This window comes from Danio rerio, chromosome 20, assembly GCF_049306965.1.
Source record: "Danio rerio strain Tuebingen ecotype United States chromosome 20, GRCz12tu, whole genome shotgun sequence".
Taxonomy (NCBI): domain Eukaryota; kingdom Metazoa; phylum Chordata; class Actinopteri; order Cypriniformes; family Danionidae; genus Danio; species Danio rerio.
In genome coordinates this window covers 51,577,563-51,603,130 of record NC_133195.1, presented here as the reverse complement: position 1 = coordinate 51,603,130, position 25,568 = coordinate 51,577,563, and the positions used below count along the sequence as shown (strand labels likewise).

General features: G+C 36.1%; 2 protein-coding genes across 5 annotated transcripts in view; one reads left to right on the top strand and one right to left on the bottom strand.

Moving 5' to 3' along the window:
• LOC100002633 (uncharacterized) overlaps positions 1–380 on the bottom strand; it is a 36,490-nt gene extending 36,110 nt beyond the window's left edge. For both annotated transcript variants that reach the window (XM_021468706.3, XM_001342341.7), the window contains exon 1: positions 68–380. In XM_021468706.3, the coding sequence (XP_021324381.1) occupies positions 68–140 (73 nt within the window). In that variant the 5' untranslated portion in view covers positions 141–380. The remainder of the gene's footprint in view (positions 1–67) is intronic.
• Positions 381–5,677: 5,297 nt separating this feature from the next.
• The window catches only part of ipo13b (importin 13b), a 114,041-nt gene continuing 94,150 nt past the window's right edge, over positions 5,678–25,568 (top strand). For all 3 annotated transcript variants that reach the window (XR_012396123.1, XM_002665780.8, XM_073933727.1), the window contains exons 1-2: positions 5,678–6,060; positions 25,440–25,565. Coding sequence is in view for 2 of the 3 variants with exons in the window: in XM_002665780.8 (XP_002665826.2) it covers positions 6,013–6,060; positions 25,440–25,565 (174 nt within the window). In the remaining variant the exon portion in view is untranslated. The remainder of the gene's footprint in view (positions 6,061–25,439; positions 25,566–25,568) is intronic.

The window sequence follows — 25,568 nt, the reverse complement described above, 5'->3', positions numbered from 1 at the left end:
ATAGATAGATAGATAGATAGATAGATAGATAGATAGATAGATAGATAGATAGATAGATAAGTTTTACCTGTAACGATAGAGCAGTAGAAGAGCAGAATCGCGCATAACGCAACATGTCCACATCTGCCCATATCCTTCATATGACAACCGTTAAAGCTAAACTTAACTTTAGCCTGAAATAATCGAGTCTTTCTTCCGTTGCTTCAGACTTAAATATAGAAACAAAAGTCCAGTGTGCGTGACAGTCGCCAACGGGTCGGCGGAGATGAATTCAGATGGCAGCTTGTTATCTTAATTTTCCAGCGTGACAGAAATAATCCAGTCAGATGATCATCAGAAGTGTCTGGAAGGAGAGTTTAGTTCATTCACTGCAGACCAAGAACGAGCTGAGGTCTTGTGGCGCGCTCCAGTGGTGGTGGGCGGGGCCGCGCCGCGGTGACGCGCGCACACAACAGCTGGAGCGCGGAATCCGAAAGGTTTAAAAATTAAATCCTTATTTCTTCAGAGTTAGTATGATAATAAAATGACTTTAGTTCGTGATATCTTTAGTGAAAATGGTATTTCGCTATCATATCATGAGTTCTTACAGTGGTTTAATTTTCCTGTCTCAAAGAATTCGCCATTGTCTTTGATGCTGTTCCTGCAGGAATTATTACACTGTTTAGGCTTGAACAGAACTCCATGTGTCACACCATCTCTTTGAGATCCGTTTGAAACAACAGTGGGTAAAGCTTGTCTTGTTCCAAACTCAACTAACAAATCAATCCGTGCATTGATTCAGAATGTTATTACCTACTGGAGCAATTTTACAAATATTTCAAATATCACCACACACATATCTTATATATTCTACCCAGTGAGTAGCTATTTAAATATATATATATATATATATATATATATATATATATATATATATATATATATATATATATATATATATATATATATATATATATATATATATATATATATATATATATAAACACACATGCAATGTGCGCTTTCTGTAATTTACAAAGTGAAACAACTGTACATTTATATTGGTACTGTTCCTACACAAAAAATTTATATATATATATATATATATATATATATATATATATATATATATATATATATATATATATATATATATATATATATATGTAAATATGTAAATATATATATATTGGGGTAACTTTTGCAAATTTGTGATTAAGTTAATATATTCAGATTTTTCTTTGTTCTGGGAAAATGTGTTATTTGGTTTTATTGATACACACAATAGTACTGAGAAAGCGTTCTACTTCATAAATCTTTTACTTTTACTTGCTAAATATCACATCCATAAATGCAAAATCTCTAATAATAAACCACTTTTTAAGGTATTCCCCTGTAATATCAGTACTTCATTTTGAAATACTTACACTCTTAATATCGTATTTTTATTTTAAGCTTTACTTTATATGTATTTCTTGTTTAACTTATTGTATTTTTTATGTGCAGTTGTATCCCCTTGCCACCCTCTATGTTCCTTGTATAGTCTATAATGTTTCATTATGCTGTAATAATTTACTGTTTGATAAAAAAATTAAATTAAATTAAAAAAAAAAACTGCGAAACGTTAATTTGATAAAGTGGTTAAAACAATATCACACGGTTTAGTTCACCTAGTTAAAAGTCACGGTAGATTTAACCCAAGGAGCTCAGTGGATATCCATTCTCCTTGGCTATTTGAAGATGTTTCTTCTAGAGGAAAGTTTTACTGGAGGTTCTTGGTTGAGGATAGAGACTGGAACATCTGGCTTTTACCTTGGACATATTGCATTTCCAACAAGGTAAAAGAAATACATTTAAAAATGTTACATAAAATGTATCTACTTTGTTAAAATAGTTGGGTTAAAAATACCTCAACATATAACCCAACTTTATTATTATAGCACCTTCTTAACTATGGGTTAACCCAATGCATTGGGTTATTTTGATTGAATATTATTTTTCAATTCTGGTATTACTGTTACTACTATTACTAGTACTGCTAATATTTTTATAATTATGATTATGTAAATACATAACATACAGTTTTAAAAAATATTGAAAATGCTTGTTCAAATTCACTTGTTAAATTAAATCACAAACAATAAAGAAACAGAGCCGCTGCAGCAGGCTTCACTCAGTGTCCACAATGTACAATATATTTTAACCACATCCAAACACTTCTAAAAGATGGTCTTGGATGGTGAAACGGATATAAAAAACACGGTTCAGAGGTAATTTGATAAAAAAAATAACAACAATATTATTGTGTTATAGCTTACATAAACTTCAGAACGCAAAACAACATAACACGCATTTTAATGCAGCTGTTCAGTATGGAGTCAGATAAGACTCTAAAGTAATTCACGCAAAAGACACGATGTACACAAGCGTAGCCAAATTCACGTGCGTAAAATATTTATTTATATTCGGAAAAAATTTCACATGCACAAAATTAAAATACATTTTCATAAAGTACTTTTCACAAATGCAAAACACCATTTGCAAATGTATAAGAGTGTACAAAAAGTTTTGAATGTTTAAAACTTGCGAGATTTTATCCTAAATGAGAATGTGCAAATTCTCTTTCACGTACGACTCCCCCTGCATACGTGTGTTACGATTACCAGCAATCGTCTTTCATAAGATAGCTGGATTTCACTCTCAATAACCATGGACTACAACTCCGCCATTTCTGGACTACATTTTCATACATGCACTCCGGTCACAGACACACATGCTTCCTCATCTAAACTGATTACATTCACACCACCTGAGGATTGTCAGAGACTGACTGCACATACTATTTAAGCCACACACTCTCCCATTCAGTTTGCCGAGTCTTGTTTATCTGTTGATGACATTACAACGCGTTCTCCCTGTCTAGTTTTCCTGTGTTTCGACCTAACCTTGTATTCTTGTTCTTCCTGCCTGCCGCCTGCCTTTTGACCTCTTGCCTGTTACTGATTATGATTCTGGATTGCCTACATATACCCGTTTGCACCTGTATTGACCATTGCTTGCCTGATGGCGAATAAACCTGCAAGTGGATCCAAACTTCTGCTGTTTGTGTCACTTCCCCGCGTTACAACGTGTGTGTTTATTTTTAAGACTGTTCTGGCAGAAGCACTCGTACCTCTCAGCCAATCAGATGAGAGCTGTAGTCGATGTCAACCACTCTGCGCTCCTTCAGCGCAGTCTGTTCCTCTCCAGCATGGCGAATGGAGAAAGAGATGCGCAGGCTTCAAGCAAGAACTATTAAATTCCCTGACTTTCACTGACTTAAAAACCTAATTTACATTATATCTAATGAACGTAAACAGGCTGCTGTTGTGCTTTATTAATATGTAGAATATAAATATAACATTAATAGTTTTTGGGATATTTTTCAACACAAATCGAGCATCTTAGATCATTTCAAACATGTTTAATGCCATTCATGATTTTAGGGTGCTTTCACACCTGTGAATCGATTCAGTTGTTCCGAAACAGATTTTACAATTGTTACATTGTTGCTCTTTGCTCTTGGAGCGGTTTGCTTTCACACTGCAAAGTTTCTAATCGGACCAAAAGAGCTAAAACAAGTCATGTGCGAGTAAACTCTCCTTACATTGGTCAGAGTGTCAGGGTTTATTTTGCAGTGTCCCGCTCAGCTGTCAGGAGAGGTGGTGGATTGGTGGTGATTGACAGGGTGTGCGCACGATGTGTCTGAGGAGAGATGCGGTGGGGAGGGGTGAGAAGGGTGCGCGACGATGCCTATTTGAGGACCGGGAGGGAGACGCAAGATTACCGGGAGATCATCCCTCGTTTGCGGGCATCCGGAGACTCGCGAAACTTCCCGCCATACTCACAATTCTCTCTTCATATAGCCGTATGCCTATAACATACAGTATCCATAAAACACTGTGATATAACCGCGCTCGGATCGGATCGCTTTCTCACTGCAATCAATCCGCTCCAGGGTTCGTTTCAATCGTGCCGAGACCACCTCATTCAAGCGATCTCGGAGCGATTACTTTGGCGCGGAACAGAGCGCGATTGCCCTGTTCACATATGCCAAACAAACCGCGCTAACTGGGCAAACGAGATACGTTCCGAAACAAAAGTGTAGGTGTGAAAGCACCCTTAATCTGCCCTCTACGCATATGTACATCTTGTTTTTTGCGTGAATTACTTTAGAGTCTTATCTGACTCCATAGTTCTGTGTCAGTTAAATCAGTTGACTATTGAAATTCAAAATTTTAACCCAACTGGTTGAGTTATTAAATAAATACCAAAATAAATGTTAAAAATAACCTAACAAAGCACCAAATATTTATCTCAGCTGGTTGAGTTATTACTGAAGATTAAAAAATAACCCAACAAAGCACCAAATATTTTAAACTCAACCAGTGGGTGAAATAAATAACTCAACGTCTTTAAGAGTGCAGTAAATTCTAGTGTTTCTAAATTTTTGGACATTGACATGTACTTTCTGCAAACAAGCAGAGGAGACATGTGTTTTGATATTGTCCAATTTCCAATCAATTTTGGTCACTACTAAGTTCTCAAATATTTGATTCTGCAAGTACTCTGAATTGCTTTTGTCTAAAAAACATAATTTTTTTTATTATAATAACCCAAAAGATAAACCCCTGAGGTGACGCAGTGGAACAGTAGGTAGTGCTGTCGCCTCACAACAAGAAGGTTGCTGGTTCAAGCCTCGGCTGGGTCAATTGGCGTTTCTGTGTGGAGTTAGCATGTTCTCCTTGCATTCGCATGGGTTTCCTCCGGGTGCTCCCAGGGGTTCTGGATGCATACCTGGTGCATCCAATGCTTTTCAGTGGGCTCACCTAGCCCCACCCCTAACCCTACCCGTCAGAGTGACGTCACTCACTCTATTGCGTTCATTGAGTCTGACATTGCATCGCTGAGTGAAAAGCCTGATGCAAAAGGGCTAATGAATAAAAGGACTTAGCCGAAGTAAAATTAATGAATTAATGAAATAGGCAAACTTAATGAATGAATAAATGACTTTGGACACAGGTGAGACATTTGATTACTTTTTTCTTAGCAATTCCGTGAATTGTCTCAAAATACAAAGTAAAATACATTTCAATAGCAACCCAAACATTTTACACACGTATTGTTTAGGCTTAATAAATGGACTCTAAATGTATAATAACTGTAAGAGAACTCCATCTATTGCACACTCTCAGAAACCGAAATCCTTGCAAAACGTCCAAAGTACCACAAAGAGTCGCTGTGACATCGCAAATGAACGTTAGTGCTTAAAAACTACATTTCCCATAATGCAAAGCTAAGGACCATTTAGGATCACAAGGATGTAGCCTGATTATAAAGAACTTGCTAAAGTGCTACGAGATGCATTTTACATGAAATCAGCACACTTCTGAAGGTTTAAAACGTAAAGTAACAATCGGAAATCAAATCTGAGGCTCTTCAAAGGGACAACCAATCAATTAGATTAAACCACCATGCATAAATACAGTCAACAACACATTTATGATTAAAGTAATCACGTTTTTAACATTCACACACATAAATAGGCCTACATTTTAATTTAAAAATATGTACATTTTTTTAAAAATGTATGAATACTGTTATTTAATCTCTCTCCTTTTTAATGCAGGCAGATATGTGGGCAGCGTTTATTCGGTTCAGTCATACCGAAAAGAAGGGTAGAGGGAGGACGCGCGCACACCGGATCACCGGGAGCGGACCGGACAGAAACGTGCGGACACAGTTTTGTGACATATGATCATTTTCATCGGTCATCTGAGATATGAAGGGTTATTTTTTAAATCATGAGTGAAATATGAGAATGAGAGACATGAGATCGCGCGCACCGGCCTGATCGCGCGCGCCCGGCCGAATCAGATTCACCTCAGTGATATCATTCAGCGTTATCATCATATTTATATAATTCTAGAGGATTTCTACAAGACATTGTGTTCAAGAGAGCGAAAGGAGGTGTGTGTTATAAAAAACACGGAGATGGATTCGGACACAGCCGCAGACTTCACCGTGGAAAACGTGGAGAAGGTAAAACATGTGTTTATTATCTTTCATTTCAGTGTTGTGCTAAGGCTAATCACATCCAAAATAAAAGTTTGATTGGACATAACGTTAATGTATATGTGCGTGTATTGTATTTATTTATTATGTATATGATACACACACAAACATAGAAACAAAACCATCCCAAACATCTTTGTCACATGTATATTTGTACATGTATATATAATTTGTATCACACATATTAACTTTCTATGTAAATATAAACATTTGATATATAAATTTAAACATTGTTTTGTGTATTTATATATCCATAATAAATATGCACAGTACACACAGTAAATAAATTGTCAAAACAAACGTTTAGTTTGGATGCGATTAACCGCGATATGTAATACCTTTGTAACGTTACTCTTAGAAAAAATATCAAGTAGTGTTGACTTGAGTTGAATCTAAATTCATTAAAGTTTGCAAAATATGAAGTATCTATCAACCTATTTAGCTATCTATCAAATACTACACTACCATGAAGTTACAACTACAATGTGTTCAATCCCTAAGCTAGGATGGCATGCATGATTTATAGTTATATATGTTTATGTCTTTTATTGTTTGTAATCTAGAAAGTATTCATAGTGTTTAAATTTTTCCACATTTTTTTTGTCACAGTTTTTTTCCAAAATAGATTAAATTCATTTATTTCCTCAAACATCTGCACACAATACCCCATAATGACAATGTGAAAAAAGAGTTTTTGAAATTGTTGCAAATTTATAAATAATAAAGAAGCTGAAAAATCAGATGTACATCAGTATTCACAGCCTTTGCCATGAAGCTCTAAATTGAGCTCAGGTACATTCTGTTTCCACTGATCATTCTTGAGATGTTTTAGCAGCTGAATTGGAGTTTACCTGTGGTCAATTCAGTTGATTGGACATGATTTGAAAAGGCATACACCTGTCTATATAAGGTCCCAGGGTTGGCAGTGCATATCAAAGCACAAACCAAGCACGAAGACAAAGGAATTGTCTGTAGACCTCTGAGGCAGGATTGTCTCAAGGCACAAGGCTGGGGAAGGATACAGAAACATTTCTGCTGCTCTGAAAGTTCCAATGAGCACAGTAGCCTCCATCATGCGTAAGTGGAAGATATTTAACCACCAGGACTCTTCCTAGAGCTGGCCGGTCACCTAAGCTAAGTGATCAAAGGAGAAGGGCCTTAGTTAGGGAGGTGATCAATAACCCATTGCCTGGAATTTGCCAAAAGGCATCTGAAGGACTCTCAGACCATAAGAAACTAAATTCTCTCTTTGGAGTGAATGCCAGGCGTTACGTTGGGAGAAAACCAGGCACCGCTCATCAGCAGGCTAATAGCATCCCTACAGTGAAGCATTGTGGTGGCAGCATCATGCTGTGGGGATGTTTTTCAGCAGCAGGAACTGGAAGACTAGTCAGGATAGAGGGAAAGATGAATGCAGCAATGTACAGAGACATCCTGAAGGAAAACCTGCTTCAGAGTGCTCTTGACCTCAGACTGGGGCGACGGTTCATCTTCCAGCAGGACAATGACCCAAAGCACAAAGCCAGAATATCAATGGAGTGGCTTCACAACAACTTGGTGAATGTACTTGAGTGGCCCAGCCAGAGCCCAGACTAAATCTTATTGAACATCTCTGGAGAGAACTGTACACCGTCGCTTCCCATCCAACCTGATAGAGCTTGAGAGGTGCTGCAAAGAGGAATGGGCAAAAAATTCCAAAGACAGGTGTGCCAAGCTTGTGGCATCATATTCAATAAGACTTGCTGTAATTGCTGCCAAAAAGTGCATCAACAAAGTATTGAGCAAAGGCTGTGAATACTGATGCACATGTGAATTTTCAGTTTTTTTTTTGTTTTTTTTTTTAAGAATTTTGCAACAAATTCAAAAACTCTCTTTTTCTTTTTTTATCATTTATCATATATATATTCATATATATATATATATATATATATATATATATATATATATATATATATATATATATATATGAATATATATATGAATATATATATTAATGTGCTTATATGTAAAAATGCGTCCAAATCATGAGTATTAATTATGCTAAAAAGAAGAAGAAAATGTTTAACCAGTGCATCATTTATCATTCATTAATTCAGATTTTTGCAGTATAAATAATATGCCATTATTCTTTTCTATTATCAATAATAACTAGATTTAAAAAATAACTATGGGGATAAGCGTGTCAAAAATGTCTTCATGAATATTAATTGTGCTAAAAATGAAATGTATAAATCTGTTCAACCATCTCATAATTTATTATTCATTTAATAATATTTTTGTGGTGTAGAAATAATATGCCTTTTAAATGCTAATTAGATTTATAAATATATGGTGTTAAATGTGTTTAGTTATCAAAAAATGTCCAATTCATGAGTATTAATTGTGCTCAAAGGAGAAAAATCTGTTTAACAGCACAAAATCTATCATTAATCATTGACTTCTTTTGATTTTTGTGGTGAAATAAGTCTCACACGTTTTCTTGGTAGGTTTAAGGAAAGGTTACCCTCAGTCGGCGAGCGTCTAAAATTGTGGTGATTTCCTTAATTTACTCTCTGTTTTATGCCTCGATCTGTTCCTGAGAATGAGTGTGTGTGTGTGTGTATGCGACTGTAATGCAGCTGATCTCTGATGATCAGGTTACAAACGTGAGACTCGTGTGTTCATCATTAGATTAGAGAAGAGAGGGATATTATTGATCTCTCTGTGAGGATGAGGGTGGTGTCCCGTCTGTCTCATGTCGGAGGGCTGTCACATCTTTATCCCAAAACTCATGCTTTTATTTCGGGCTGCACAATATATCGTTTCAGCAGCGACATTGTAACGTGCACATCTCCAATACAGTGTAATTTGAGTCTTTTGACTACAATTCTATTTTAGCTTTAGTCATATTTGAATCTTCTGAATCATTTTAGTTTTAGTCGACTAAATTTCGTAAATTTTTAGTCAACTAAATCTTCTCTAGATTTAGTTGATTAAAATATATTTGGCTTAATTTAAGTTTAATGTTATTAAATATCTAATTTAAAAATTTAATAAAATGCTCTAATTAAAATATGGAATATAGCTTTTCCATTGAAAATTAAAAATTAAATAAACATGGTTTATTTATATCAGAATTAATATGTACAATTATGTGTCGGCAATCAATCCACATGTAAGAACAGTAGCCATCTGAAAATGCGGCATTGTGCAATTATTTAGCAAACCCTTTGTTTTAACTTGGTTAACTACACTCTTTTTGGCCAGTCTGTTGAACAGTTTCAAGCCATTAAATGTTTGAAGGGGCTTAAAATAGTTTAGGTCCACTTTGCAATGTCAGTCTATAGCAAGCTTTACTGTTGTAGTTGCTGTTAACTTGCAGTACAACTTATTTTTGATTTTTGAGCTTGCGGTTTCAAACAGATGCACATCTGTTAATATTTTACTGACATAATTCTTGTTGTTAATCTTTTCTCTAATATGTAAACGCTTAAAATAAGGGTAATTCTTTCATTGTTGCTTTTTTTTATTTTAACGCTTTCTCTAATAGATTAGTTGCATTTTTTTTGTAACAAGTTGATTTAAAATTAGCATGTTAAGTGTACTACAAGCTTTCCAAAAATACAGCTAGAAGCTCATTTTAAAGGGATAGTTTAAAGTTGAGGAAATGGTGAGTAAAACTATCTCTTTAAAAATATTTTAATATACATTATACTTTTGATAGACCACAAAGGCAGCTTAGAATCCATAACAATAATAATAATGTAATAATAATAATATATAAAAATAACATATAATAATAATAAATAATAATATTAATAATATACAATAATAATAATATATAATAATAATAATAATAATATAATAATAATAATATATATAAATAATATTTAATAATATTAATATTTAATAATAATAATATTAATAATACAATAATAATAATAATAATAATAATAATACAATAATAAAAATAATACAATAATAATAATAAATAATAATATTAATAATATACAATAATAATAATAATAATAATAATAATAATAATAATAATAAATAATAATACTAATAATAACTAGTAAATAATTTAATGCATTTCTGCCTCTTTTAGATAATTTTTTTCTTTTTCAAAAATGTGCACCATCATCTGTATCAGGCCGTCAGTGTCTCTGTGGATCTTTCAGTGTTATTGGTCCACAGCAGACACACAGAGCTCATTGTGTGTGTTTATTGTGTATTGTTCTGGGTGGTGTGATGCTCAGGCGTAAACGTCTTCAGATCTGGTCATTAAGCAGAAAAAAAAAACCCTGAAAATGTTTAGTTATTCACACAATAACTCAAACCGGCCCTGTTCAGTATGACTACTTATATTGTGTGGATAAAATAAAAAGCCTATCGCTTCATATCATGCTAATTGATTTTGAGTTCACAAAATAATACACAAACTATACAGCGTTTATAATAATACCTTGTCATAATTTATAGGAGCACATTATTGCATGCCATTACAGTGATGCTGACGGAAACGTTAATAACAGCTTTGTGAGAAAGTTGCAGTCTTAAAAGTACAATGTTTAGCATTTTATTTAGCGATGGTTATTTATTTTTTGCGTAACCTGTAATCGTTCACTTATGAAAAGTGTTTTATATTGTGGTAATGTCCATTCACACGGGGCTTCAGCGTCAACACTTGATCGAGGGCGTGTCTGAAGTTGGGGCTTACGCGATCGTCATAGCAGCGTCAGCCAATGGAATTAGTTTAAAACCTGCTACTGTCTGAGCTGGGGTGTTTGCGTAAAGCAATCCGATTGGCTGACGCTTTGATTGGCGCTTGAACAGTTGAGAATTTCCCAACTTCTGCAGCAAGCAAGGCCGACGGATCCACAATGCAGTACACTGACACCCTGTGTGAATGGAGCAGTAATGCTGGGCAAAGATTAATCGCATCCAAAATAAAATTTTGTTATGACATAAGATAAATGTGTGAATTATATAAATGTTTATTATGTATATTTGATAAACACACATACATTGTAACAAAAGTGTTTGGATAGTTTTGTTTCTTGGATATTTAGATCGATATCTAATTAGTATCATATACATACATATTTTTATTTTGCACCATGAGCTTTAGACTTTGCGCCTAGATCGTCATAATGGAGCCCAATAGTTTTAGTAACTCATTTCTAATAACTGATTTGTTTTATCTTTGCCATGATGACAGCACATAATATTTGACTAGATATTTTTCAAGACACTTATATACAGCTTAAAGTGACATTTAAAGGCTTAATTAGGTTAACCAGGCAGGTTAGGGTAATAAAGCAAGTTATTGTATAATGATGGTTTGTTCTGTAGACTATCAAAAAAAAAAGATGTAGGGGCAAATAATTTTGACCTAAAAATGGTGTTTTAAAAAATCAAAAGCTGCTTTTATTCTAGCTGAAATAAAACAAATAAGACTTTCTCCAAAAGAAAAAATATTATCAGACATACTGTGAAAATTTCCTTGCTCTGTTAAATATAATTTGGGAAATATTTAAAAAAGAAAAAAAAATCAAAGGGGGGCTAATAATTCTGACTTTAACTGTATATTGATATGGGATATTTTTGTCAAATTACCCTGGCTGTATGAACAACACAATAACTTTTGTTTGTTTGTTTGTTTGTTTATTTGTTTGTTATTAGCACTCAACTATGGGTTATATGCAAGCAGACTTTAATTTTCAGTCAGCAATGCCATTACAAAACCGCCATGTTTAAGATCAGATTTCTTTAAAAATCTGCGATCTTCACTGCCTGATTAATTTACGATAGAAAGTGGTTCTCAGACTGGACATGAAGCACTACATTAATACATAAATGTATTTTACCCCAGTATTTTAAAAGGAGTTTCTGCGCTAGCCTGCTGCTACTGATGGCGTTAGCGTTTATATAGTCTCGTTTTACGCTTAATCAACTAAACGAAGGCTTAAATCTGTTTAACTGAATGTAAATACTTTACAAAATGTAAAAGGAGCCTTATGTAATTGCAAATAGTCACATAAAGCTTTTACCGGAAGTCTATCATTGGCTGATAAACAGTAGCTTAGCATGTAAGTAGCTTAGCATTTTGCTAAACATCAAACAGTTTTTTATTTTTATTTCTCAGATGAAGTCAGACACTTGTACATGTTTTTCATTTGAAAGTGTTTGATTATTCACCCAGGGTATCTGGAGTGTGTGTGTTTGCCTGTGTGTTGTCATGTTCCACTATTGTGTCTTGATTGGCTCGCCTGTTGGCTTTGCTAATTATATCTCTCTAGTTGTGAGCAGGGATTCAGTTGTCAGGGGCAACCTGGTGTGTTTTTCTAACCATTGACTGTTGAAACCAGTCAACAGCCGCGTCTCGCTGTGCTGCTTACACACAAATGCTCCTTCATGATCTAGCAGTGCTGAAAGGTCAAAAAGCACGGACATTTCTGCTTGGAGTATTTGTTTAGCGGTTATATCTGTAGTGCTGTCTTAATAAATATGAGTGGATACCGTTGAAGTCAGAATTATTAGCCCCCCTGATTTATTAGACCCCTGTATATTTTTCCCAATTTCTGTTTAACAGAGAGATTTTTTTCAACACATTTCTAATCATAATAGTTTTAATAACTCATTTCTAATAACTGATTTATTTTATCTTTATCATGATGACAGTAAATAATATTTGACTAGATATTTTTCAAGATGCTAGTATTCAGGTTAAAGTGACTTTTTAAGGCTTAACTAGGTTAACTAGGCAGGTTAGGGTAATTTGACACGTCATTGTATAACGATGGTTTGTTCTGTAGACTATCGAAAAACTATTGTTTAATACTTGTTAATAATTTTAACCTTAAAATGTTTTGTAATAAATAAACTGCTTTTATTCTAGCTAAAATAAAACAAATAAGAATTTCTCCAGAAGAAAAAATATTATAGGCAGGGTTCAACGCTAGGGATTTTTTTCTACTGGCCTGATCGGGCAAGTGGTTCAGATTTTTTCTTGCCCTGCCAAAATTTTCTCTGGCCCCACCAAAAAAAGAAGTTAGCAAATTAGTTATTCAGCATAACTTTTCTTTAAATACAACTGACAATTTAAAAATGATTTAATTTAAATACAATACTGATTAGAATAATTAAAGTGAATTGTTTAATGTGTGGTTTAGTTTAATTATTTCGTTGACAATTTTATATTTTTTGTTTGTTTAAAATCCACCAAAATTTCCAATTTTATAAGCCGGCTCATTACATCAGTCTATAATACTGTCAGTATTTTTATTATTCATTTATTTGTAAATCTTAATTTAAAATGCATTTCACTTCTTGTTCTTGCTTGATCCATCAACATAATAATCATATTAGCTGCACGAATCGCGCTTACTGGGCAAACAAGTTCTGAAACAAACGTTTGGGCATGAAAGCACGCAATTGACAAACAGTCGCAGCCAAATTAAACTTTAGTGACAAAGCAGCACTGGCCCCTATCGGGCCAGTAACCATTCTGTATACGGTCCCGAGCGTCTTGCACACTGGCCCCGGGCCAGCGGGCAGTCCTTATTGTTGAGCGCTGATAGGAAATACTGTGAAAAATTCCTTGCTCTTTTAAACAGTATTTGGCAAATATTTGAAAAAGAAAGAAATACACAGGAGGGTAAATCATTCTGACTTCAACTATATATGACGGTCAATAATTGAATATATTGTTATAATGGAAACACAAAATATTGATATCTCAGGCACTTCAAAGTACAGTGAATAATAATTTATTATTTAAACATTAAGAGGGGCAGCCTAGTGGCTCAGTGGTTAGCACTGACGCCTCACAGCAAGAACGTCACTGGTTCAAGTGCTGGCTTGGTCCATTTCTGTGTGGAGTTTACATGTTCTCCCCATGTTGGCATGGGTTTCCTCTGGGTGCTCAGTTTCCCCCACAGTCCAAACACATGCGCTATAGGGGAATTGAATAAACTAAATTATCCGTAGTGTTAGGGCTGCTCGATTTTGGGAAAAATCACAATCACGATTATTTTGGCCATAATAGTAATCACGATTATTCAAAACAATTACTGTTAAAGTCAAAATTATTAGTGCTCCTGAGAATTTAAAAAAAATTAAAAAATTTCCCAAATGATGTTTAACAGAGCAAGGAATTTTCACAGTATTTCCTATAATATTTTTTTCTTCTGGAGAAAGGCTTTTTTTATTTTTATTTTGGCTAGAATAAAAGCAGGTTTAAATATTTTGAAACCCATTATAAGGTCAATATTATTAGCCCCCTTAAGCTATATATTTTTTGATTGTCTGCAGAAGAAACTACTGTTATACAATGACCTGCCTAATTACTCTAATTAAGCTTTTAAATCACACTTTGAATCTGAATGCATGTATTTTGAAAATTATCTAGTCAAATATTATGTGCTCTCATCATGACAAAGATAAAATAGATCAGTTATTAGAAAAGAGTTATTAAAGCTATTATGTTCAGAAATCTTCTTTCCATTATACAGAAATTGGGGGGAAAAGGTTGCTAATATTCAGGAGGGCAAATAAGTCAGACTTCAACTGAGTTATTTTCCACCCTGCAAAGGAAAGAGAAATAAATACAATAGAATAAAATAAAATATAAAACAAACTGTGCTTTAAGCATTTTCACTTTAAGAAAAACACTTTAGCTACAGCAGTCCTTCAGTCAAGAGCAGTGGCATGTTCTCCATTTGTTTGATTAATAATCATATAAAACAGGCGGCAGCAGGATTATAGCGTGCTGTCTCTTTAATAGTTTCTCTTTCGCGTCTCTTTTGATTCTCAACTCGTTTGTTTATTACACAAATGATGGTTGACATGAATAATCACTAAACACCGCGTTTTGACACCTATTTGACCATTAAAGCGCTCACGTTAAGATGACTTTAGATGTGTGCGCTGACTGCGCTCTGCTCGTCTCAGTGTGCGAGTGAGACCGAATGCTGACTGCATGCTTTAATTCTGTGTGTGCGCAGCACACAGAAGCATGCGGTCTTTCGCACTTTTAAGAGCAACACGTGTACAACTGGAAAGGGGGCGGTACATGATTCAATAATCGTTTATCTCGATTAATGATTTTTCATAATCGTTGGAAAGCGAAATCGAAATCGGATTTTCGATTAATTGCACAGCCCTACGTAGTGTATGTGTTTGAATGAGCGTGTATGGATGTTTCCAAGTACTGGGTTGCAGCTGGAGGGGCATCCACTCTGTAAAACGTATGCTAGATAAGTTGGTGGTTCATTCCACTGTGATGACCCCTGATGAATACTGGGACTAAACCACAGGAAAATTAATAATTGAGTGATTGAATAAACATTTAGGCCGTACTCACACTATGCTATCCGTACCATGCCCAGGCCCGTTTAATGGATCGTTTGAGAAGTGTGAGTGCTCTAAATCGTGCTCAGGCACGGTTCACTTGGCCGGCCCTGGCCCAGTTGGAAGAGGTTGGAGCGCGGTTCACTTGGGCTTTGGCGCGGTTCACTTGTGTGTGAGTGCAAAACGCGCCTAAGCCTGAAACTGAAAGCTTGACGTGAATTTTAAGGGGCTGTTTCATATGAATTTATTAATCATTCTTATTGTTCTGTGAACGCAAACTGCCGTAGTTTATTAAAGACGCAAACCCCTCACTGCACAACAGCTGCACCTTCAGCAAACCTCCTCATTGCTGCAGCACGTGGACTTTATGATTGTTTATGAGTGGCAAAAGTAGCTGATCTGTTCAGTAAAATATTTGACTGCATGTCGCTGCAAATCAAACAACTTAAACGATATAACTAAAGAAATCTCCACTGCTGAGCGAGAGCGCTTACTGAACAGCGCAGCAGCAATGACGTAAGCGTGCCCAGGCCCGAATGTAATGTGAGTGCGAGCCGTCGGGGGAGACGGGAGGGGGGACAAGCGTGCTTAGGATCGATTCAAGGCAACTGTACATAGTGCGAGTACGCCATTAGTGTGCTTTTAAAGAGGATTCAGATTGTTGTGTTGGCAGTGGATGTTCACCACAGCAGTAAGAGGTTGAAGATTGAATAGGTGATTTATTTTCAAACATTTTCACATTACTCTAGCCTAGGGCTGGGCGATACGGCAAAAAACAAAAACAAAAATTTTAGATTTTTTATAAAGTTTGACAGATTCACGATTTCGATTTAAAATTTTTTTTATTATTGTGTATCTAGTCAACCTAAAACATTACAACAACATGACTGAAGTAACATTCTCTTTATAAGTAACTTGAAAAATCATCTGGTTAAGGAACAATGTATTTTTAATGGCCATGCCATACATAAATTGGTCAACAAGGTGTAAATAAATGTAAATTAAATTGACGAGTTAAATATCGTTGCTGAAGATATGAATTAGAAATATTTGTGTAAATATTGCAGTTGCAGGATTACAGAGGTATTTTTTGTAAGTTTTGCTGAGCCTGGGAAAGATTGGCTGTCAGCTCGGCTTTGGCTTTGTCTTCTGATTAAATGACAGGTTGTAATGCTGCTGCCTTTTCCTTAAAAAGATACAGTGGAAGAAAAAGGACTGAACATGGAAACTGTAAAGCCTAATTTAACCCAATGTGTGGAGTTGTGGACGTATAGCAGGAGCAAATAAAAGCACCTGATGTGGTCTAATATAAAATAACGTATTTAATCTATTTTTATTTTTTCCCCCTTTTAAATACTTATCATTTGATGCGCTTTGCTCCACTCTCTGTGTTATGCTGCCTGATCTGTCTGGTTTTCAACTAGGTCCACTAAATGACGTCATGGGGCAGCTACTTTCATTTTTATTGCTACCGCTGCTGCTCACCTCTGCTTATGTTCAAACCAAAAGATCAGCGCGGTTCGAACTAAGATTGGCACAGTTTTTCACATGGCAGGTTTTTACGTGCTTTATACATGTTGAGATCGAGTTTATCGACTTGATGAGGGAATGTCTTGACAATCCACACAGACGTGACTAATAAAACAAATAAAATCCTACATGACTTCACGCTTTAACAGACAGTCAAGCAGGTCGCACACTAGAAGCGCAGCGACACGACGCACATGACAGTTTAAAGTATCACACACCAGACGGACACATTCGCATGATATTTAAAGGGTCACGAAACACCAAAACACATTTTTTGAGCTGTTGACAGTCGTATATGTGTCTCAAACTGCTAAAAACACTATTAGGACACCTATATTTTACTAAAGTGTAAATTGGTTGTTTTTGTGTTATTTCAAGTAAATTCGTACTTCTGGTTTGAAACTAATTTTTGAAGCTGCGTCACGGTCATGACATAATAGCGTTGTATTCCAGCGTGCAGACTGGGCGTCTGTGCCAGAGTGAGTCTTATTACGTCTTACAGCCTGCTGCATTAATGCATGAGTAAAGCTTGGTTCAAACCAATCAGCGCGCTCTACTGTGCAACTTCATTAATATTCATTACTGTGTTTAAACAACAGAGACACCACGTTGTGTTGGCAAAACAAGCGTGAAATGTTGCTTTTATAGTTTGCTGCCGTTAAGTTTTGTTTTCATTTTCTCTCTGTGAGAGCTCAGAGTCACGTGTGGATTAACAGTGTACGCAACGCTCGACAACAATAACTTACGTGTCTAAGGAGGATTATTGTTTACCTGAGAGCTGTTCTCATCTGCAAACGCTGAGATCCGGATTCGCTTGTAGTCTTCTCTTTATAAAGACGCGGGTCTAGTTACTGGTGATTGTCCTGTCTCTACAGATTTGGTAAGTGAGCGACCAGTGCTCTTTGTTTATTCAGTTTGTTCTAATTGAACTAAGTTAACTATTACACCGAGTGTAAACATGTTAGCACCACAACCAAACTTTACCCTCGTGTAGGGTTTTCACCGCACTTTGTGACCGGAATAACACATGCGGCTTTCTGACGCTACCTGCCGAGAGCATCTAAGTTTCCGGGAAATGCGAAGGTTTTTTTCTCTCATTCGCCGTGCGGTATCAAACATTGCATGAAAAATCCACGCTTAGAGCAGATCCTCGAATCAAATATCTCGTTTGTCGCGAGGGGCATGAATGAATTCCCTGAATGAAAGAGCCAAACTGCTGTTAAAGTCCACCATTTAATAATTTGGCAAATAATTTGACTACAGATGTCCATGTAGGTTAAACACCATCACTTTCTACTGTGTGTTTATTTTGACTCTGAAACTCGCGCGTGCCCAAATAGACACTCCCACACCCTCCCACTTTAGTTCCTCCGACACTCCCCCCTAAACAGAGCTGGACACGCCCACTTTTCTGACTTTTTCCAAAGTAGAGGTGTGAAAACACCCTGGTGAAACAAGTGGGTTTCATGGCCCTTTAACATGAAACTAATCAGATGGCGCTCTGTGGCGCAGCTGAAATATCACCTGCGTCCTAAATCATGGCTGGGCGGCAACGGTGTGTATAGGAACCCGTTTATAATTCTAAAATCCATGGCGCTGCGTGGCGCGTCGCCGAGAGGCGCTTCTGGTGTGCGACCTACTTCATACAGATAGTGAACCAAAGCGCATTGGTGCAATTATGATGCATCTAATTTTTTTTTTTTTAAATCACGATTGCTCGATTTTATATAAAAATAAAATCGTCGTCAAAATGTAAATTCGAATTAATCAAAAAAATCGCCCAGCCCTACTCTTGCCTAAAACATTGAAAATTGTTTATAAGCCTTTTTTATTAGCTCTGTAGAGTAAGCTTAATTTAATAAAAGTCAATGTAATGACAACTACAAAAGCATTTAGAAAATCTTAGCTGTTAAGTTATTAGTTAAAATCAAGTCATCATCATCATCATCATCATCATCATCATCGTTTCTTTAAATTATGTTAATAACATAAAATTCTGTTGTTTGTTTTAAACTAACTTTTTTTAATAAGTATATTATGTCTATTTTTCACTGTTGATTGTGATGCAGTAAAGGGGACCTATTAAGTGTCTCTGGTGTCCAGAGTGTGTGTGTGAAGTTTTAGTTCAAATTACCATACAAATGTTTTATAACTCTTTAAAATGGAGCTTTTGATCCTAGTTGTGCTGTTTTGGTAACTGTAACTTTAAACTGAAATGAGATTGTGCAATTTTTAAAAGAGGGCGGAGCTAGAAATGTCTTTGTTTTAGTATAGCGGCAGAAGACTAACGTCCTATGCTAATGAGAGTGAGATAGTCACTAATGGGCGGGGCCTTTTCCCCCTCTGATGACACATACAAGGGGGGAATGTGTCTCAAAGTGTTTCTGCAGACAGTTTATCAAGTGCGATCATACAAATAAAAATAATACATGTTTACCATCAGAAGCTGGTTGTATTCACCGACTGCTGCTACACAATTGTGTTCAAACCGCTTGTATAAGTGATTTCTAATAAAACTTTATCGAAAAGTGCTATTTTTTTATTGTACTTAATCGTTCTTTTGCTGTTTAATATGTTTAAAAATATTTTCTCTGAACAATATGCAATACTCCAAGCATTTTTGGTTGTCATACACGTTAAAGTAACCTTTTTTTTGCAACTTAGGTCAATGTTGGATAATACCATGTATTGTGATAAATGCTTCTGCAATGAATCGCAATAAGAAAGTTGAATAATATAGGAAATATCGGGTGCTTTGTAATTATTTACCTCAGAATGAAAGTGATTCTCAAAACCCACCAATTATGAGATTTAATATTCACAGACACATGGCTGATGATGTCAGAACAACCGCTACTGATTGCTCCAGATGGGCTGTTGAACACGATCCCAAAAATCTTCAAATGTTTGGCTTCACATGTGTTTTGCAGTCAGAGTGAACAGGTTTAAATGGTCCACCGGGAAATAAGTCATGCTTATAATCTTGCCTGTAAAATTGCTTTCTGTGTTGGGTTAGTGCTGTGGTATACATCCATCCATCCCTCCATATATCCTATCCATCCATCCAAATATCCTATCCTATCCTATCCTATCCTATCCTATCCATCCATCCATCCATATATCCTATCCATATATTCTATGCATCCATCCATATATCCTATCCATATATCCTATTCATATATTCTATCCATCCATCCATCCATCCATCCATCCATCCATCCATCCATCCATCCATATACCCTATCCATCTATCCTATCCTATCCATCCATCCATCCATCCATCCATCTGTCCATCCATCCATCTGTCCATCCATCCATCCATCCATATATCCTATCCATATATTCTATCCATCCATCCATCCATCCATATATCCTATCCATATATCCTGTTCATATATTCCATCCATCCATCCATCCATCCATCCTATTCATCTATCCTATCCTATCCTATCCATCCATCCATCCATCCATCCATCTGTCCATCCATCTTTCCATCCGTTTGTCCATCCATCCATCCATCCATGCTGTTTGGTTTGGTGCCTTATCATCCAGATACACAGCACCGCATTTGGGATACACATGCGTTAAACCATGCGTTTGTCAAACCACTCTGTCACCATTCCTGCTGTGTGTATTGGTGGATTTTCATCCAGACTGCCTTCAGGATATAATATTTAAACCACTTGGTCCTACAGAATGCTTTAATAGTCCATCTAGCACAAATACTAGACCTAGGGAATGCCATGATATTGCAGCTCAAACCATCTGATTCACCCCCATGCATCACTCTGAGCAACAACAGTGATTCGCATCTTTGGGGCTTCTCCACACCATCACTCTCTTGGATGTGGGAAAGACAGTGAAGTTGGACTCATCAGAGAACAATACATGTTGCACATTGTCCACAGCTCAAGATCTTCGCTGCTGGCACCATTGAAACCAACGTTTGTTGTTGGCACAAGTGACCAAAGGTGTGTCTACAGCAGTCCGGCCAAGTATATTGACCCTGTGGAGCTCCCGGCGAAACAGGATCTCCATCTATCGTTGATTCTAGAATTGCAGTTACATTTTGCATCTTGCATATAAGCCTATTGTTATCAAAATTAAAACTTTTATCAAACAATTTTGAATAGCAACACACTTTACATCAAGTTATCTCTACCAATGTGTATTTAGGGACGTTATGTCTGTAAAATATAAATTTAAAGACTCCCACTATAGCTATATTTGACTGTCTCTGCTTCCTGAATTATACCGATTAGGGATGTCCCGATCCGATATTGATATCGGAAATTCGTCCGATTTCAGTCCAAAAAACTATATCAGACTGCGTTAAAAATCTCCGATATAAGCAGTCCGATACGCTCTAAACTCCATTACAGCTATTCTATCCAGCAGCGTCCAGAGCCAGCGTGCAAAGCCCACGTGATCACAACACTGCTTGCTAGCAAAGTCTCTAAGATTTAACATGCTCTTCACACTAAGTTATGGTGTAATACAATACAAATCTATTGTGACGGTAGCACACGCTGACGCTAGCAACAACGGCACATCTCTAACGTTACTGGTTTATTTACTTCACGTCAAGAGGTCTCTACATTATTTTGTATAACATTACGCTGCTAAGCAACATAAGGCACCGAATGGCGACGTAGCACACATCATGCGAGCCTCAATTCGGTCATGGCATATCGTGGTTCATTCAGTTTGATACCTTATTCAACACCAGCGCTTTCCACACATTAGACTTTACCTCAGCGGCCCAGTTCTGTGTGCGTGAGAAAAGTCTCCGCCACAGACTCGCCATTTGCTGACGGTAAAAAATAAATAACTGAAGTGACCTTTAATTACTATTTTGCACTTTGAAAATGTATTTTTATTTATTCAATTAGGATATTTTTCAGGATCTTCATATTTATTCTTTAAGGTTCACATTTATGCAACCAATAGTTAATAAACTGGTTGTTTTTTTTTCATACTTATGGTTGCTGACTTTTGTTCTCAGATTGATCTAGCCGTTTATACATTCGACTCAACGAAATAGGTAAAACTAAAGTATTCATAATTTGTGCTAATATCGGATTAATATCGGTATTGGTTCGTACTGAACGTGACTATATCGGTATCGTATCGGAAGTTAAAATGTTGTATCATGACATCCCTAATACCAATAAACCTGTCAGGCTTTATTCAATGATTGCAAACTCCTGAATGTACTTTATCACTTGCGTATTACTCAAATGGTTAGTATTAAAACACCCTTAATAAGCAGTTATACTCCTTAATGTAGCAGACTTTACACTCAGAGTGAAATGCAGACAGTGCTTGCAGCGTAGAAGCTCATAAGAGTCAGAATAAACGAGCGATTAATAGACGTCTGAGTAAAATGGATCATACAGCATGAGGGAAACTCTCACACACACACACTCACAGACAGGATGGGATGCGGTAACCATCATGTCAATGGACCGAAGTCATTCAGCGCTGGTCTTTAAGAATGAGTTTGTGCAGAAGAGACAGTTGCCATAGAAACTCATTTCAAAAGATACATCCGTGTGCAGTTGTACCATGTTTATTTTTATCCCGGCTTGCTTTGTGCAAAGGGTTTACGGCTGATGCCTCTCAGATCTGACCACACACAGTTGGGTTCGAATTGTCACCTGGTTTACTCTGACAGATGGGGGTTTCTCACAGGGGGGTTTTAATATATCTGACACACATAAGTATAATTTATCAATACTCTGCCTTGATTTCTTTTTAGATATTTTTTGGTCTTGTATGATTGAAGTGTTTAGACTAAATCATAAAAACAATTTGTTAACTGTATTTGCTTAGTATTTATTTAGTATTTGTCTGTGTATTTACTAGAGATAGATATAAATAGATATATTTATTAATTGGTAGCTCATTTCACTCATACAGACCTTTCTGGAAAATTACTGACAATTTAAAAAAGAAAGGTTGTATGTGTGAACAGGCTCTATTTGAAAATACCTAGAAATTCGTTCGGCCTATTTTCCGGAAAGAGAAGTTGTAACATTACCGGTAATTTGCCGGAATGCTGCGCTGTGTGAACGCAAAAGGAGGATTGTCGTAAAGAGCGCGTTCACGCTTGGAATGCGCTGGCGTGAGACGTCTACTCCAGCCAATCAGAGCATTCAAACGCATTCATGTCTGCGCTGTTCATGAAAACAAAAGCTTTTGAATATTTTTTTCCAGACACATTTAGCTGTTAGATGTTAGTCAGATAAAATTTCTATGCTCCTTCTTAATGCCAATTGTGTAAATAATGATCGATACAATGCTTATGGTAAACCACTGTTTGTTTACCTTCAAGCTCTGATTCAGATGCTTGACGCATGTGCACGTCAAGCAGCAAGTGAGCGCCAGCACACACACGCATATTATGAACATCTCGACATACGAAAGTGTTCCTCTATATGTTTTTATCGAAGTTGTTCTCAATACTGATCCATCCACAGAGTTTGTGATGTAGTCAAATGTTTACAAACACAAGAGCAGCCATTTAGAGCTCATTTCTGGTTAATGATGTCAGAATTTACCGGTAGTTTGGAATGGATGTGTGAATAGTCTTTTTCCAGGAAAAATTCCGGAACGTTCTTGCCTGTGTGAACAGCCCTTTTTTTTTAATTTAACGGTAAAGTTGTTCCGGAAATCTTTAGGATATTTACCGGTGTCACTGTGTGAAAGGAGCTATAGATGTTTTAGTCATCGTTTTAGTTTTAGTTAATAATGTAAATGTATCAGTGATTTTATTTTATTTTGTTCTCATTTATACAAACATTTATAAAACAGAATAAATAACAAAAATATCTATTGAAATAGAAGAGTAACATTATTTCACACTGCTTTTTACATATAATCTTTTTTAAATCAAATAAATGCAGCATTTTTGTTCATTATGCATCTACTTTGTGTCATTCTTTTACTTATTATTATAATAACTTGACTTCTAGTTGATCATTTGGTATCAGAAGTGGCGTATATGAAAGATAAAGGCCTCTAGATTAGCTTATTTTATCACAATAAAATATGATCATGCCTTGATTTTTATTGATTTAATTAAGACAGTAAGGTCTGACTTTGCTTAGACAAAAGTCTTGTGATGAACAGAAATAATGTCCAGTATAGAATATAAAGTCCTGCTGCAGTGGAAACAGAATGAATATTGTGTCTGACTCCATCATGAGCTTGGAGGACTGCATCCATACATCTCTGCACTGACTCAAATCACTGATTAATAAAGTCATCTGGAATGGCAAAGAAAGTGTTCTTGCAGGACTCCCATCATCAAGATGCTCTGGATTCATCTTCAATGCAGCCTCCTTCATCTTACCCCACACATGCTCAATAATGTTCATATTTGGTGAGTGGGCTGGCCAATCCTGGAGCACCTTGACCTTGTTTGCTTTCAGGAGCTTTGATGTGAAGGCTGAAGTATAAAAAGGAGCTCTATCCTGCTGGAGAATTTGCCCTCTCCTGTGGTTTGTAATGTAATGGGCAGCACAAATGTCCTGATACCTCAGGCTGTTGATGTTGCCATCCACTCTGCCGATCTCTCACTTGCCACCATACTGAATGTAACCGCAAACCATGAGTTTTCCTTCAGCAAACTTGACTGATATCAGTGAGACTCTTGCGTCTATGCTGGTTCCAGAAGGTCTTCTGCTGTATTTGTGATGATTGGGATGCAGTTCAACAGTTGATTCATAAGAAAAATCAACTAAAAGTCAAGTTATTATTTTTCTTACAACTGAAATCGACGACAAGCCTTGTGTCAGGTTGTGTACATATAAAATAAGGCAAGTTATTGGATAACAGTTGTTTGTTCTGTAGACGATCAAAACTAGTTTTTTTTCCCTAAAGATGCTAATAATACCTTAAATACCTTTTAAATAGTTAAAAAAAAAAAATAATTGCTGGAAATGTTGTGAACATACTCTTAGTCTATTAAACATCAATTGTAAAATATTGGAAAAACAATACAAGTTTCACAGGAGGGCTATTCATTTTGGCTTCAAAATTTGGCTTTGGCTGAATAAATGAATAAATAAATGTTGTTATTTTTGTTTAATAATACTTTTAAAATGAAATATTCATTTGTATTTAAAATCCTGACGTTAGTTTGGAGACTACATATTTTGTGCCAAACGCTGATTATGTCCTCTTATTATTGAATAAATATTTAATAAAGCTGCATTTTTCTGCCTTCTAACTATATGAAATGCTTTAGCTGCGAAAATGAAGGTGCGGGTTACACGCGTCAGCAGCTGTGAGACCTGGAGAACCACTTTAACAGCACACGCTTTCATATACATGTCTTTTAAACTGGCCCGCAGGAACCCTGGGGTTAATAAAGCGTTATTAGTCTGTATCCATGTGCTCCGTAATGGGCAGAGAGCAATGTATCAGTGTCTAAAACCATCTCTGTGTTTGTGTGTGTGTGTGTGTTTTTCTCTCAGGCTCTGCATCAGCTCTATTATGATCCCAACATCGAGAATAAGAATCTGGCTCAGAAATGGCTGATGCAGGCTCAAGTGTCTCCTCAGGCCTGGCAGTTCTGTTGGGTTTTACTGAGACCAGACAAGGTA